This window comes from Haemaphysalis longicornis, unplaced genomic scaffold (assembly GCF_048455015.1).
Source record: "Haemaphysalis longicornis isolate Haplotype H1 unplaced genomic scaffold, Haemaphysalis longicornis Haplotype H1 scaffold_7, whole genome shotgun sequence".
Taxonomy (NCBI): domain Eukaryota; kingdom Metazoa; phylum Arthropoda; class Arachnida; order Ixodida; family Ixodidae; genus Haemaphysalis; species Haemaphysalis longicornis.
In genome coordinates this window covers 85,091,737-85,108,250 of record NW_027526422.1, presented here as the reverse complement: position 1 = coordinate 85,108,250, position 16,514 = coordinate 85,091,737, and the positions used below count along the sequence as shown (strand labels likewise).

The 16,514-nt window shown below is 45.2% G+C and overlaps 1 protein-coding gene across 3 annotated transcripts in view; it reads right to left on the bottom strand.

The window, feature by feature from the left end:
- LOC144146030 (uncharacterized) overlaps window positions 1-16,514 on the bottom strand; it is a 241,303-nt gene that overhangs the window by 61,883 nt on the left and 162,906 nt on the right. For all 3 annotated transcript variants that reach the window (XM_077677948.1, XM_077677950.1, XM_077677949.1), the window contains exons 4-9: window positions 14,348-14,401; window positions 13,341-13,397; window positions 8,595-8,639; window positions 5,408-5,467; window positions 3,942-3,992; window positions 1,238-1,300 (exon numbers count right to left, since the gene is read on the bottom strand). In XM_077677948.1, coding sequence (XP_077534074.1) covers window positions 1,238-1,300; window positions 3,942-3,992; window positions 5,408-5,467; window positions 8,595-8,639; window positions 13,341-13,397; window positions 14,348-14,401 — 330 coding nt within the window. The remainder of the gene's footprint in view (window positions 1-1,237; window positions 1,301-3,941; window positions 3,993-5,407; window positions 5,468-8,594; window positions 8,640-13,340; window positions 13,398-14,347; window positions 14,402-16,514) is intronic.

Here is a 16,514-nt window from a genome sequence, read left to right as displayed (position 1 = left end):
CGCGCTCTCGACAACCGACACAGGGACCGAGACCGCACGGTTTACACCGACTATGCCAGAAGGGGAGCCATGGCCGCTGTAGTCACTTCAACAGTAAAACACATCACTAGCATCACCTTGCCCTTCACAACCACTGCGCAGGCCTAGGAAGCTGTCATTGCTCTGGCCATGTCGCAGACAAATGCGGATACCGTTATTACCAGAGCTCTTCGATGGTTATTACGGACCCGCAACGGGCTTGTCGAAAGATCTTTTGTGGTACAATTTCCAAGACGGATCTGGACGTCCCGCTGCAGAAGCCACCCGAAAGAAAGGTAAACATTGTTTGGTTGACAGCCTACCCAACCCTCCAGGGCAAGACGACCGCCCACGACATCGCCCGAGATCTATCCCGCCAGGCAACCCGAGGGCCTTGGGTAGAGACTGCGTATCCTTTGGTTACGTATCAAGAGATAACGATTCCTCTAAGCACCAACGAATGACCTATCCTCCTGCCCACGAATTCCTAACCAAGGGTCAGGAGCACTGACTCCAGCTCCCCCAAACCTTTCCTCACCCGACCAAACTTTGCTTGCTTCATCCTACGCAGTACTTCCGCTATACAAATTCTGCGCTGCCCCGGGCCCCCTGTACCACATGGAATTGGAGTATTCCGCAAACCTCAAGATTGGTTAAATCCCACCCCCTTCCCGTGAGCAGTGGGAGAAGAAGCTGTACTACAACTCGCGTACCGACAACCACCTTTACCCACCCAACTAGAGCCCACATTCTGGACCCCACCCTGTACTCCTATCACTGCCACTTCTGCGAGGCTCCGGGCACGCTTTACCATATTGTGTGGGGCTGTAATAAGAACCGCAACCTAGCCCCGTGTCCTTCCCCTCCCCTGAGCACTGGGAGAGAGCACTGTCCAGCTGGGACCCTGACGACCAGCTTTGGCTAGTGAAGAGAGCCCAAGAAGCCGGATGGTCTCAAGGGGTCTAGGAATAAGGACTCTTCCTCAAGGCGAACTACTTCACAGGGACGTTTATTCCTCCTCCTTCCAGCTTGGGCTGGAGGAAAAGGCTTTTGCAGCAGGGGTCTATAATGAAGTCTTGAACTGAGGACTCCACCCCACATTTCGATGCTCGTACTAAAGTTTACTCTGTATCTCTCCAACTCCCGTTTCCTTTTGACCACTCCTGTTAAAGAAAAGTTAAACAGCTGCGCAGCTACCGTGAACTCAATTTGTACTTACGTTGCTGGCTTCCTTGTTGGTAAGGGTTATATGGAGGCCGGTGGGCGCCGTGAGCGGTGCTTTCTGAACAACAGCAACGAAGCAGAGAAAGAAACAACATAATAAAGCATATTAGGAAAGCGTCGTTCTTGCAACTGACGTGAGACCAATACAGTGAGTCTTCGGCTCGCAATCAGAGCACGAGTTTTTAATGCTGATTGTGTTCTTAGTTCCGGCGCAACCAATTTCATTAACAAAGTATGCAGCCCATATTCTGTGACACAAATTAAAAACTGAAACCGGCCACAAGTGTTTATAAAATGAAAAAAAAAAAAGATGTTTCGGCTCCCGTACGAGAGTCTTGTTCCCAATGAGCTGAGTGGGCGAATGTGATCCGGTTATGTTTGCTTCAAGATGTGGGCAACGTGCGTACACGTGTGGGAAGTTGCCGTCATTGCAATTAAGTGTGTGCTCCGTGGGCTGGATTGTCAGGGATTCAAGATAAAGCGGTGAGGTTCAATTCTTCTCTTTCTCCATTATTTCCGCATTGGCCCAGTCTATTTCATGGCCAATGCGAAACTGATGAGACGCTCTACTAAAACCATAGAGTTTCTTGCTATATTTTATTTATTTATTTATTTAAAAATACCTTACAGGCCCTTGTTGCAGGGCATTGTGTAAGGGGGGTAACAAAGGGTGAGTGTCGCGACAGAACTGTAAGGGAACATCAAACTTTGAATGAACTTTGAAAGAACGGAACAGCAAATAAGAGGATATATGTCACTAAAGAGAAAAAGAAGAGAATGTGCAAAAAAAGTCACTTGAAGTGACACATACATGGGAACATTGCAGGTGGGAAGGAATGCAAATATGCGCAATACAACTTAGTAAAAAACACCTACTACACACGTAGTTAAAATATTCTATAACAAAGCGCAGAAAGCAACTTGTTCTTGTTTCGAAAATACAGGATAATAAAGGGCGATAACAGAGTTTTACTTGTGTGTATAAGGACATTATAAACTACAAAAATGCGGCGGTCACAAAGTGTGAAGCGGTAAGAAAAAAGAAAGAAAAAGAAGAGCGCGATGCTGTTTTACCGAACACAAGGCCTTAATCTGTAAGCGGGCGGAACCGGAGTAAAAACGAATGGATATAATTACACTGGAGCGGAATCTGGCGCTATAGTGGAATCTATAGTGGAATCTGGCGCTAGCGTCTATGCGGCTCACATCAAGGCAGTCTGTGTCGTCATGGGCCGCCACTGTTATACTGTGCGTTCGGCTTATAGCCGGTATTCATTGAAAAGTTTAGCTATCAATTTCTTCGTTTGGCAACCCTGAAATGGCCACAGACATGGCCGAAGCGCCACGGACATGGCGCGGCTTGCGCCACTGCGGCCGCACGCCGAAGGAAAATATAACACCGGCGTGCGTCGTCTGCTCCGTTTTAACCCGATTCTCAACGGTGGTGTCAACAGAGGTGTTATTAATCGCACTCACATTGGAGTCGAGTCATTACTTTGTGTTCGGCGGGCTAGAGCTTGGAATGCTCAACCCATATCATGCACTTAGCACGGACAAGTACCGCCATCCCGCGGAGCCCAACGTAATCAGTGACGGCGCACTCACATGGTTGCCTGTATGCGTGCCTCGCTATTGAATACAGGCGATAGTATCATCATTGCTTGGATTGAAACGTTTTTGTGGCCGCACATTCAAACACAATGCCAGAAAACGGGACTAATAGTGTGTAATTATATAATTATAAAATAAAACACGCTGTTTGAAGGCTAAATAAATAAAAAATAGTTTGTTCCTTTTTACTGAGAGTATGAGAGAACGGTTATGGATACTATTCTGCAGACCAAGTTAGTGATTAACAATAGTGTAAAATTTAGGGAGAAACTCATTGAAGACTCTTATTTTGCAAACAGTTCAAATAATAAATTGTGCGAAAAGCTCAGAAAGGTTTTATGCGCGTACCTATGAAAACGAGCACCTCGCCTTCGCGGTGTTTTCGTTCGTGTTTTCGTAACAGACCGTCTGCTACAACTGTCGCAGCGGGAAAGTACACGCTCAGTCAAGATGTCCGGGCGCTTATTAACGTATGTACTACTACCGCAAAAAATAACCAGAGGGCGCTCTCTCCTTACCCCAAACTAACGTGTCTAAACTGTGGGTCTGTACTTATGTAAATATGTACTGGTGGTCGCTCTGCGGCACTAGTCCTTCCACTTGCTTATAATGAAGCACAGCTGTCTTTGCATAAACTAATGGAGCAAATTTAGAATTTCCAAGCTAAGCGAGAGAAACGAGGCTAGTTTCGGCCATTTCGTCCGAATCAAACCTCGTAGACATAGCACTGTATAGTAAAGAAAACAAACCCAAGAAGACGCTTAAGAATCCGATAGACATCCCAAGCCATCAATTGTGGTCTTCGCATGAGGCCATAACCCCCCACGCCGACATGGATCCCCAGGCGCAGTTTCCTCTCTAGTACACTCACTAAGAAACGCTATGGCTAAAACTTCCCTCGTGGTGTCGACGTAGCGTGACGCATAAATCTAACATTTGGCATGCGCAATGGCAACAAACGCTATACTAACGCTCGCTATTTCCTCCCGAAACTTTCCGGAACCCTCAGCCCATCCCGAAGGCCTGCCGTTTATTGGTGTTACCGTTCTTTGATAAGTTCATCTGCCTGCCGGCCGGAATCAACTTACGGGATGGGGGCACCGGAATTTGAGGAACGGGGTCACGCTCGCCATAGGGTCCTGCAAAAGATTAAAGAAATTCACAAGAGCATTAGAATCCGTTGAGACTAAGTCATCATGTTTTTGGGAAGTTGGGAAGGCCGAACCGAAATTTTGAATCCGAATCTTCCGCACACTTTATGGTTTTATTAGCTTTTTTTCTCGCTTTGGCTGCTTTTTTTTTTCTTCTTTGTTTCATCTGTACCATGACGAGTGTCTCCAGACAGATGCACCGTCCATTTTTCTTTTACAACAAAAAACGTGTTTGAATCGTGCTGCAATTCTTGTAATTTTTACATTATTCAGGGACTATCAAATTATTCTATTGCCTCATTTTTGTTCTTTTAGCCAAACACTGAAGACTAGCAATTCCACAAACAATACACCGAATTTCTACATGTGTAGTTTTCTACTGTCATAGTTATAGGCAATAGCAAATGACTTGATTGTACATTTTGGGAATTCTAATCGTATTTTGAAATAGTGAATTCTATGTGAGCTTACAATCAGATTGGGATGATTGTAACTCGCCCCGAAACGTTTCGCTCGGGTTTAGCTAGACTGATCTTAAAAGCGTATTTAAGGACTTCACTCATGGTCCCTGCCCATCGGAAATCAAATTAGGAACACCCCCGGCCGCTGTTGCCGTCGAAATAAAATTTTCTAGATAACGGGGGTAAAATGTATGAAGACTTCTTTTTTCTGTTGAGTGAACGTCGCTTAAAAGCTCAGACATAGTGAAAGGCGGTAGAGCAGTTCCAATTAAAGCAAAGAACTGCTTACGGCAACTCTCCACTACAGTGTCGTAAATTTATTTTTTTATATCACAAAACTAGCCTTGAAAAGGAAAAAAGAAAAAAAGCTCAACGCCTTATACTTTCTCTTCCCTCAGTTTTACTGGTGCGCAATAATTCGGGTTAATTAACAGTGGAAGCGGGAAACACGTTCATTAGCATACCTTATCGCCCTGACGTTGGCGGCGCTTATCGGCTGGTAGAGTGTCGCAGGAGTAATTACAGGTGCATCGTTAAACTAATAAAGTCCGTGTCGTCTGAGCATGTTTTTGTAACAAGAAAGTCATGCGGTCATGTTTTTTTTTCTTGCGTTTTGTTTGCTCGCCGCATTCCTAAGTTGGTAATTGCGACTGCGGAAGAAATTATGTTCCTTTAATCAGAATCGCTATGAAATAATGAACCAAAAACGTTCAATAAACTTGTATAAAACACATGACTTTCATGAGAGTTTAACTCTGAGGCTATAATACGTCACACACGGCTGTATAAATCTTTTTTTTTTTTCTGGGGGGAAAGGAGACATTACCGTTTTTTTTTTCGTTGTCGTGTTCTTATTTGGTTTTAAGAATTCAGACCGAAAATAAGGCTAAAAAATAAACACGCACCGGACAAAATAGCTTGCCAAGTTCACTTCATACTTACTCGCTGGTAGAGGAACCCTTGGAGGCACCTGAGGTCTTTCCTGATTTTTCGATGAAGTGTCTAGACAAAAGGTAAAAGCAAGAAAAGAGAAAAGGAAAATTACACACAAAAAAAGGCAAAGTGGGCAGCGTGCAATTTTTATGTGTGACACTTTGTCAAAGATCGCAATTGCTTACGCTAACTGCCATGCAATCGTATTCCAGAGCTTTCAGCTTTAGCTAAGATGCATATCATACCGGTCTGTTCCCAAACTAAGCGATATGCTTCAAAAACATCGTTTTTTTAACTTTGTTGCGAGTAATGGCCATTGCCGCCGAATGGTTTCTCTGAATATCGGCGAAAATGTCCGTGCACTTCAAGAAAGTAGACAGACTAAGCGTACCAGGACTTACAATCGAGTAAAAAGGCTTGTTATGATTCCTTATTCTTAGGCACGCCAGTCCCCTGCTGCGCCATACCTGTATCTGGAACATTAATGCGCCCACAGAGTACATCATAAAACCACCCAGTGCTGCGACTGTTTGGTGCTTTCCGTTAGGTGAAACCGCATTAAATTAAGTGAAGTTCTTCGACCTTGCACAGAAAGCAGGAGGTGCATTATTAAAATCATTTGAACCCACGTTCGAGAACCTCTTCCGTATTTGTGAGAGAAGAGTTTCGTCGCGAGGCCATGTTTCGCCAAAGGACGTAACAGTCTTCTATTACACTGAACTTGCCGATTTCCTCATAGTTCACTGTACAATCGAACCTCGTTATAACAAAATAGTATCGGGGCAGTAAATTAGTTCCTTATATCCGATATTCGTTGTAAAAGTCTATGGCTAAAAGTCGTCTTCAATAAATGGGCAGTCTGGCCAGCGTAAAATCTTAGACTCAAAAACACTATAGCCGAGGTAATCGCTCCCTATCTCCTCGGGGCATTTCAAACTAAATGGACCAGAACACGAGAAAGTGAAATTACAACACAACGAAGTGTGTTCGACAAAACAAGCCTGCGTTCTTATATATTTGTCGTAGGATGTGATCTTCGCCAGGAAGCTTTGCAGAGCGTCGAGCAAGGCGAAGCTTTCCACGTTGTCCACGCACGAAAGGGCATTTTCTACTTCAGCACTTTTGAACGTCGGGAGTTTTTCCAAATAGCCTACCAGCCTTCCTGAGATATTTCTTCGCTATAGCCGATATCGCGCGCGACTTTGGCTGTTTCGATTTCGTTATAAACAGAATAAGCGTCACTGAAATAAAGCGTGGCCAACCAAAGTTCGTATTTAGTTCGCTGTAGCCGATGATTCGCTGTATCAGTGTTCATTATAACGAGGTTCAACTGTATACCAGAGAAAGTTGACAACATTGAATGTTACACCAAGTTCGAAGAACCAGCCTGGCGTCAACTAGTTGTGAACTTGACATTAAGAACACGAACAATATTGTTTTCCCCCACAAACCAAATATAATATTCCTCGCTTGCAAAACGCTTCAAAGGTTTGCTCCGGGACCATAGCGGGGCCCTTCAGCGGTGCGTATGTATATACGAAAAGCCTCCAATTTACTCAGTCGCCTTTCTTTAAAGTGATTACGTTCGAAGCGCTTGGTTTGGCGACGTTTTTCCCTCCGCTTAATTGTTCTTAAAAATAGAAGCGCGTCCTGTCAATGCTGCCTCTCTGTGTCCGAAGCTTATCTTCTGAGCGTGAGCTTCGGGGGAAATCCTCTTGTCCCACCACTATTAGTATTAGAAGGATTAGTATTTCATTGCAAGAAATTACATAAGAACCCCAGAGAAAGCGGACACCCACCACAAAATTGCATTCGTGACGCCAATGTTGACCGAAACTGTCGCCTTTTGTTGACCCGTCGGGGGTCTAACGACAGGCGGTGGATCGCTGCTATTGGATTATCTGCCGCAGAACTGCCAACAAGGTGGCGAAAATTTAAACGAGTCGAGTTTCTAAGCTGAACTGCGTCAGGCTCTTTTAAGTGCGTAGAGTCGCTGCTTTTTTCGCTTGTTGCAAGCTCAGGTAGTTTATGGGATCTCCGTATTTACAATCGTTTGAAAGATAAGTAGGGGTATATTTAGTAAAAATGTAAATATCCGGATTAAAGCGCACGGCAACCAATTTTTGCGTAACAACGAAGCTGCAAGGCAAATATTTGATTAACTCCTTAACTGAATAGCATCACTTGGAAGAGAAATTTGTCTGATGGCAGCATATTGCGCTAACAGCAAAGGTTTATTATGTAAGAACTTTGTGGATGAAAATCATTAGGACAGCTTTAGGACAGTCCTGACAAGGTAAGCACGAGGCCTGCCATCACACCCTGCATTATCACATAGGTGTCAAAATGACGGACAACCCATCTACAGGCTAATCTTGCTTATGCATAAACAACACATCACTTACTCACTCACTCACTCACTCACTCACTCACTCACTCACTCACTCACTCACTCACTCACTCACTCACTCACTCACTCACTCACTCACTCACTCACTCACTCACTCACTCACTCACTCACTCACTCACTCACTCACTCACTCACTCACTCACTCACTCACTCACTCACTCACTCACTCACTCACTCACTCACTCACTCACTCACTCACTCACTCACTCACTCACTCACTCACTCACTCACTCACTCACTCAGAAACCTTGCCGCCAGCATTGATCGAATTCATTTGCGCAATTTTATCAAGCTCCTCTCAGAATAGTTGCTATGACAGTAAGAGCAGTTATGATGTTGCCACTTGATTGCTTTAATAGACATGGCTCTGAATCTTCATCGTTACCGCGCCGATGCAAAATGTTCCTGAAGACGCAAGAGTTAACCAACACTCGCAGATTTAATGAAGTTAAGGCAGTGTATGGAATTAGCAAGACCAAGAAAATGATACCAGTTTTGTGCCTGTGTGCAGAGCATGTATTAAAGTTGATTTAAGCACAGAGTATCCCCTGTCAGAACGGTAGCGGAACCGGAAGATAAACCGGACGTAAGAGCGGAAATGACGGAACGAAAGAACTTGCAGATACGGACGCTTTAAAATTTAACAACTCCCACTAAAGCCGTACCGTATATAAATAAAAAAGAAAGTGGGAGGGGTGCTTGCAGACTAGGTGCCGAAAATGTTTACATTGCGTTTCATTTATTTCTAACTCTTATTGAAATCATTGATTAGATGAAGATACTTACCTTTAACCGGTGAACCCAGTCTCCGTTCGTTGCTTCTCGCTACGGCTGTTGTGAAAAATTTGAAGAAACAAATGTTCAGTTGGGCAATTACGAAACGAAAGCTTTTTCTCCGCCATTGGTTCGTAAACCACGTTCTTGAGTAAAAGGACCCTGCAACACTTTGTAAACCTTTTTTAACCTTAGATGCTTGCTGAACGTATTCAACCAATACATCCACTACCTAGATTGGTTGGTCGCAAAGTACTTTAGCCAAAAATTACTGTTATATGCCCATCAGATAACTTAAGAGCTCTAAAGCGTTTTCGCTCGTTCCCGATCTTGCTGTTCTTTGACAGTCATAATTCCGTTTTTACAGCGGTGTAGCGACTATTGGCTGGCTTTCCTTGAGTTTAAGCAGTGAAGGCATTCGATAGTCACTTAAAAAAAAAACCACAAAAGGAAAACCACAAAAGTAAAGCAGAAACGGAAGGCGTACCTGCTGTGACGAGCAAATCACGCAGTTCTGCTCCGTGTTGGCGATAACTATAACTATCGCACTGCTTCCAGACGAGAAGGAAAACGTGAAAGCGTTTTTCGGAAGTGTTGCAGAGTCCCTTTAATAATGTAAATGCTAAATGGTCGTCGCGCTATGCAAATTGGGGTAAACCTTCCTTATTATTGTTTCGCGTGTGCCTTGTAACGCAGTTTCTGAGCGAGCCCTAATAAAAGCTGTGGGCGTGAATAACGGTGCTCGCACGCACCTACTCGCAGCACCTTGTTCGCTCTTAACCGGTAAATGGGAAACGACCGGTCGTCGAGATTTTTCTCGGGCCGTGTTGAGATTAATGACCCAGCCACGAACCTTTTTTCTCTCTTTTTTTTTTATTTCTAGCTACCAGTAAGTTCCACGTTCACCGAAATGAGTTTATACGTCTCCTGGCTTTTTCCTTCTTTTTTTCGACGTTTACACCTTGCGTGACGTTCCATTTGCCACTTAAGGTGGAAGGAAATTGTGCACCTCGCATGTTTTTAATGCCCTTTTTAGCTTAGTACGATAGACGACACCATTTGTCACAGCGGTATATTAGAAGCATCGCAGATCTCTCCTCCAGCGAGTATGCGCAACCCAGAATATCGCCCGAAACCTCGGTTAAATGGCCGCATATGCGATCGGGATAAAAGACGCCTTTTTTTCCTACCTTTATTCCCCTGTTTTTTGGGAAAGATCTAATGCACAGGCCACTACCTTTTCTTTAGCTTATCCGTTGTAGCTGATAGCTTTATATTAGCGAGCGAAAGCCGCGCTCAGGCGGGAAATCAGGTGAACCTCGTCGCTAGACTCCCCACAAATCACTTTTCTTCCCATTTCTCAAGAATGCAAGCTTATTCTTGGGGAGTCGCCCTAATGTCTTCTCGGCAACGCTGCATATCCTGGTGAAGCGGAGTACGAAACAGGGATCGGAAAAGGAGAAAATTAACCTCTACTCCTTGGCAGGGATTAAAGGAAATGGTGCGTACAGCGGCAGCTTTGGTGGAGCTTAGAGGTACGCGGAAAACTAATTGAACCTTGTTTTTTTTTTTTTTTATGAAACGGTGTAAAAACATTTGTTTTAATACAGTGTTTTGCTTACAACTGAACTTCTGGTAGAAAGGTGTAGTTATGAATAGAACTGCGCAATGATTGAATGGCCGCCGTGCGACCAGCCAACAACAGCCCTTAAAAACAAAGAACATGTGTGTTCATAGGATTGGAGGGAACGGCGGTCAGAGTTTAAGAAAATAGATTTGAATACATGTGCGCTTAAACGGCTGCATTTTATTCGGACCGCCATTGCCGTTATACTGATTTATTGTTCTCAGAGCTTAAGGATAATAGCGCCCTGCTTCTTTACGCGTGACTGCTTCAGTTTCGGCACGTCCTGCGCTGACTGTGCAAGCCAGCGTGATAATGGATGGCACTGCACTGCGTATTTCGTTTAGAGCGATGATCCGTGTTAAAGCATGTCCAATATAACATACATCACAGTTTTAAATCCCGGTAATAGAGCGGGGAAATAAGGTGCAGGTGGTCAGGTTTATCGTTCCGGCGCGTGTCGTTCTGGTGGTTGCTGGTGTCGAAATTGTTGCTCGGAGCGGGCTGCCCTTCAGCCGAAATGACATAGTGCCTAATAAAATGTCATAGTTTCGGATTCCGGCTGAAACAGCTGTTCTTCTATGAGTAACAAAAAACTGACCCCTACCCCCACCCCGACGAACGCTTAAAGGAGCCATGAAGAGAAAATACAACTTCGTTTAATTTGAAAGAACTAGGATTCAGTATCTCACTCAGCTCCATTAGAGCCACAAAAGATGTTTTTTTAACGAAAAAAAAGCAAGAAGTATTCAAAAACTTTGAAATTTTGCGCCACAGTGACGTTTATGAGCAAGAATGACGTCATATGGGCCAACAATAAAACATAATTTTCAGTGCGTTAACTGCACGTTAGCATTCAAGTGATGCGGTCAAATGAAACTAGAGGCCCCATTACAGACGTCCAGTCATGTGTCCTCGCGACAGGTCAGTTAGGCGGCCGCCAATCGCACAAACAAGGTTCCGTGACGTCATAGAAAAGTTGCGGGAAATTGGCTAGGGGGTCGCGACTGCTTCAAACGTTTTCTTTAATATCTCCGTTATTTTTTCGAAGATTGCGATGATAAGATTGCGATGATATTGGTATCATTGTTATCAGGACTAAGCAGTCTTTCTAATAAACCCAACTTGTATTTTGTCTTCATGGCTCCTTTAAGAGGGATGGAGCGATATATATATGCAATGCTGCTGACTGCACACACGTCCGCGACGACGGTGGCGACGGTTATGACGATTTAGATCTAGCTTCCGTTCCCAGCACACGCGTGGAGGAGGACAACTCGTACGTCGAGAAGGAGTGTCACATTAGCAGCTTTCGCTGCTTGAAAGAGCCTTTTCACTCAAAGTTAGTGCACGTCGGAGAGGTCCAGGTGTTTGTGTCAATATCGCGCACCTCACATTGCTGGTGTAGTTTTGGCGCTTTTAACCCCAAACGCGAAGTTGCATTTCAAGACTGCTCACCGGGATACGTGGCTTTGAGCGTTCCCGGTTTTTCCTTGTAGTTTCCTAAGGGGTCCGCATCAGCATTGACCACTTGTGGTTTCGCATCGAGGTTCTTGGTCGGGTCTGTTGGAATATATTTGCAACAGCTAGATGCGCTCGGTTCCGAGAGGCAACTTATCATCGTCGAAACTTTCCTGATGAGTATAGTGGCTGCTGAACTTTACGGCGCCTGTTTGTCTCTACTACTTATTTCATTCAATCTACCCTTCTTGTTAGAGAGCTGCCTGTTTTAGTCCACAAATTAACAAAAATGCTTCTTCAAGAGATAATTTTGTGACAATTCGCTCCCGTACTGAAATCCTATTAATCTCTGAGGAAGTTATTGACTAACTAACGTGTTCAAACTGGTATTTCTTCGGTATACTGTCAGGTACATTTATAATGTCATGTTTAGACGCAGCAGCCACCTCATTAGCTAACAAGTTCTTCGTATTTGTAAGGAGAATGGTAAAGATGTAAAGACCGTGCGAGAAGTCGACGACTTGGGCCTTTTCATCCGTGTTGTGAATTGGATCTGAAAAAAGCGCAGGGCAAGTTTTCGCATGGATTCGCGTATTTCGGTCGGCGAACGGCAAAACGGGCAGATACGGTGCGCCATGACTTTGTTTTGTTTTTCTTTGCTCTCTCTCTCTTTTTTTCCTACGACACATTCATTTTTGTCGCAGTCTAAAGTGAACGACAGGAATCAAGAAAGTGCTTATCTCGTAAAACGAAGTGGGTTACGTTAATATTTATCACCGTTCTGCCGCCCTAAGCGCCGTAGTGTGTAAGGCTGGCGGTGGTGACGCGAGAAGATTTCGTCCGTACCTCTTTCCGTGTCAAACAGAACCTGCGGCTTCTCGGCCAAGTTGACGGCAGGTTCGTTACTCAAGTTCACCACTTGGGGCTTGGGTTCGTTTTGTTCCGGGGGCTCTGAAAATGTGGCCACGGATGCTTTGAACGCATTTCGCACACGAGCAAGTGGACGCGTTGAGACTTCGGATACCGAGCTCTTCTGTAAATATGTTCGCTTTCGACATGCCTCCGTCGCCGGTGTTAGACCAATGCAGTCAGACAGAACCACCGAGTTCTCCATCCATTACCCTGTCGGAACATGCATACCAATCCGGTTAAAAAAAAAAAAAAGACTTGTTATGCGGGGAAGCGTACCCGCCGTGCGTGTTGACTGTGATGTAGGTTGTATTGGACAGCGCTCTACGAAACTTGAATTATTCAAAGAGGTTATGACCACGCGACCTGTTCACTGTCCTTCAAGAGTGAACCAATTAGTTTTATGTCAGTTCTGGTAGTCCTTCGTAAGCTGTAGAAGGTCGAAAGGGTACCGGTACCGGTAAGGGAGACAACGCCCCCTAAGCCCGTTATATCATTTGGTATTGTTACGGGAATAATAAAATGAGAACAGACTGGTGATTTGAGCTGGTTGGTGAATGGTTAAAGCTAAAGGAAAAAGTGCAAGGAACAGGACGTACGAAGGACTACAAGGAATGCGACCGTGTCCTTTTTACGTTCCATTTCCTGTGCTGTTTCCATTAGTTTAAATGTGCGGGAGCAGGTTGAAGGGCAGATGAGATGAAAGGTTGTTGGTTAATAAAACACGGAACAAGTGATCAAATGAAATAACAGACATTCCTTACTTGGCGAGCTGACGGTCTGTGGCAGTTGGTACCTTGAGGGAGATTCTTGCAGAGAACCTGAAAATTCCGGATGCTTTGATATATTGCACGTTTTAAGCTTTCATAGATTTCAGATTTCCCTGATGCTTTGCAGGTTTCACATTTCATGCTTTTAGAGATTTCATATTTCACGTATACTTTTATAGATTTCACCTGAAAACTACGGATGCTTTTAAAGATCTCACGTTTTTGATAATGCCACCAGAAATGCAACGTTCGGTGTCCTTTTTTTCGGGGGCGAAGCTTTTTAGGGGCTCGGGCTGTTGGCGTCCCATGTGGTCGTCGTAAGTGTCGTTTCATGTAGTCACGGTACTAAAGCACCGGGACTCTCGTCTACGCCTCGTGCTGGAACGCTTCGTGCTTCAAAGACGCAAAACTTTTACAGCAAAGATGTGTACTTCTACCCCTCCCCCCCCCCCCCCCCCCCCCCCCCAGTGGTTTCATTTCCATTGGCAAAAACGCCAAGGCGCCAAGATTACACTTATACACTGCTTGCTTCGCTCCTCCCCAGGTTTCACATTAGTGGAGATGGCCCGGGATTTTTTTGTCGAATGATTCCGTGAACATGTGCGGGGCTGTTTGCACGCCAGTTTCTCACAGGGCGTTAGGCTTCGTCTGATAATTAGTAACCCATTTGAAACCCTAGGGGAAGCTCGATGAAGGTCAACAGGGCTAGCGGCCCAAGGATGATACAATTTAAAACAAAAGAATGTGCAAGGGCCGGAACCTAAACTGTAGCCTTCATATCACGACGCTAAGTCGTTTGCCATACACCGTCGGCCACACGCACTAATCCGTGTCACCTAAGCCTGAAAAATTCGAGCGCCGATGGACGGTAGCCTAGCCATGACCCTAGCGCCAAACTGGGGGGATCGTCGGACGGTTCTTTAGAAAGTGCTTATTTTAGGACGGACATAATGGTGTATGCACTTTAAACCTTCAGGGCAAACGCTTTTAAATCGCCTTACCTTCATTTGGCCTGTCGATAACTTGGTGCTTTTCCGGTAGGTTTGCTGCAGGATCTTCGGGCATAACCGAGAAAAGAGGACAAGGAGCAAAGAGATTGATCGGTCTACCATACTGAACATCCGTAGAAAGTGACAAGGATATCAAGGATTTCAAATCGGTCGGAATTTTTAGAAATTTAAGAAACAGATAATGAACGGCACGTTTCACATCCACTTTAGGTGCGAAAGTATAGATATGCTCATCTCCCCAACGTAACGCCTCGACATCCTCGTGTCGTCATACACACACGCACATGCCACGGCTTCCGCGATCAGCTCCGACACCCCGCCGTTGGTGATCGTGGAAACAGGGCATACACGCACGCGAACATCTGCACTGGGCAGCGTAATTCTTTAGGATTTGTGCCTTCCATTCTTCCGCATAAAATGTGGAGTTTTCGGCCACCCCGTGAAGTCTGCGGCTGTTCATTGACCCTCTGTTCCGACCGCTGCTTCGTAGCTACTTGCAAGTTAGCTTTCCCACATCGCCATCCGTCTCACGCGGCAGCCCACTTCCCGCACACCCGCAGGTGCAGCGAAGGTTGCAACTGCGGGTGTGCGGGAAGTGGCTGCTATCCTGCTGCTATTCCAATGCAGATGTTTGGTGTAGCAAATTGCGAAATGGCCATACAACAAACTAGACCGAACCCTTCGCGGAAAATGGCTTTTCTGCTTGCTTTTCTCTCTTCCATGACGCATGGCGGATTTTTCTGAGCTCACATCAAGCCTGCCGCATGAAATGTGCAGATTTGTACCATATAAACAAGCATGGGAGGCATTTATGCGGTCATTTCACACATTTTTGGGGTTCAAAGCTGTTCTTGGTGCAATTTACGCGATTCAGGTCATGCTGACGTGGGTTAGCACAGCGAAATCGTTAGAAACTGCACTGTCCCCTGCTTCAACCTTCTTTTAGAGGCGAAGCTCCTTACGGTCTGGGGCTGTTGGTGTCTCCTGTCGTCGTCGTCGTCGTAATCGCCGTCTCATGTAGGTACGGTACTAAGACACCGGGACACTCGTTTACGCCTCGCACTAGAACGTAACACGTACTAAAAAAAACACCGGGACACGCGTTTGTGCCTCGCGCTAAAACGTTTCGTGCTTTAAAGACACAAGACTTTTATAGCAAAGCTGTATAGCTCTAGCCACCAATGGTTTCATCTCCGTTGGAAAAAACGCCAAGGCGCCAAGAATACACTTATACACTGCATGCGATCGCCCCTCCCCAGGTTTCACGTTAATGAAGATGGCCCGGGATTTTTTTCCTTTTTTTTTCTCCCACTGAGTGTGGTCTCGCATCAAAACGTGTCTACTGGTGCACCAGCTACCATGTCCTGAGCTTTGGCGCTACGGGTAGGACCATCCGTCTTGTCGTAAAGCTCGCTAAAGGGTAGCACACTGGTGAAACAAGATGTCGCGTTTCGGCAAAATAAGTTAGCTACCGGACGATGTAAAACTCGCTTATACTTGCTCACAGGGAAGTTCTCAAAATTCCTATAAGGCGTTTCACCCCGCTTGTAGCGCGCAATCAACAAGACTAAACAAGACGACACAGTTGCTAACGCTCAACTGAAAAAAATTTATCGAAGCAACTTGTTGAAAAATATTCGCTAGAAAGCACTTTTTTTTGTATCGGGGTAAGCTGTGACCAGTTTACGTGGATCTGCTTCACCACTAACAACTCAATGACTAGTGGCCGCGTCCAAGGGGGAAAATCGAATAAATAACAAGTCCCGAGATATGCTTTGACCAAATAAATGTGGGCTGTGCACTTTAACATCACGCATTGTAAAACATCGAGCATGCTTTGCGTAATGTCACAGCGCAGGGGACGTTTTTAGTGCTAAATCGGATGCTCGTATTCACCGGTGGCTACTTCATTTCTCCTTCCCTTGCAGTGAATAATTTTTATAGATCCATGTGCGTGCGTGTGTGCGTGCCCCATCGTGCGAATTTTCGCTTCATCGTGGGGTGTTGTCGAGAGTAAGTCAGTTGTCCACGCGTGCGCGGCCGCGAGTGGATGTTATATTGCAGGTCTCCCCCACCCTCAAAAAGCTTATCCCTATGGACTGCGAGACAACAGAATCGCTTTAAACGTTTTAAAATACTTTTTTTATTCCTAAGGGTA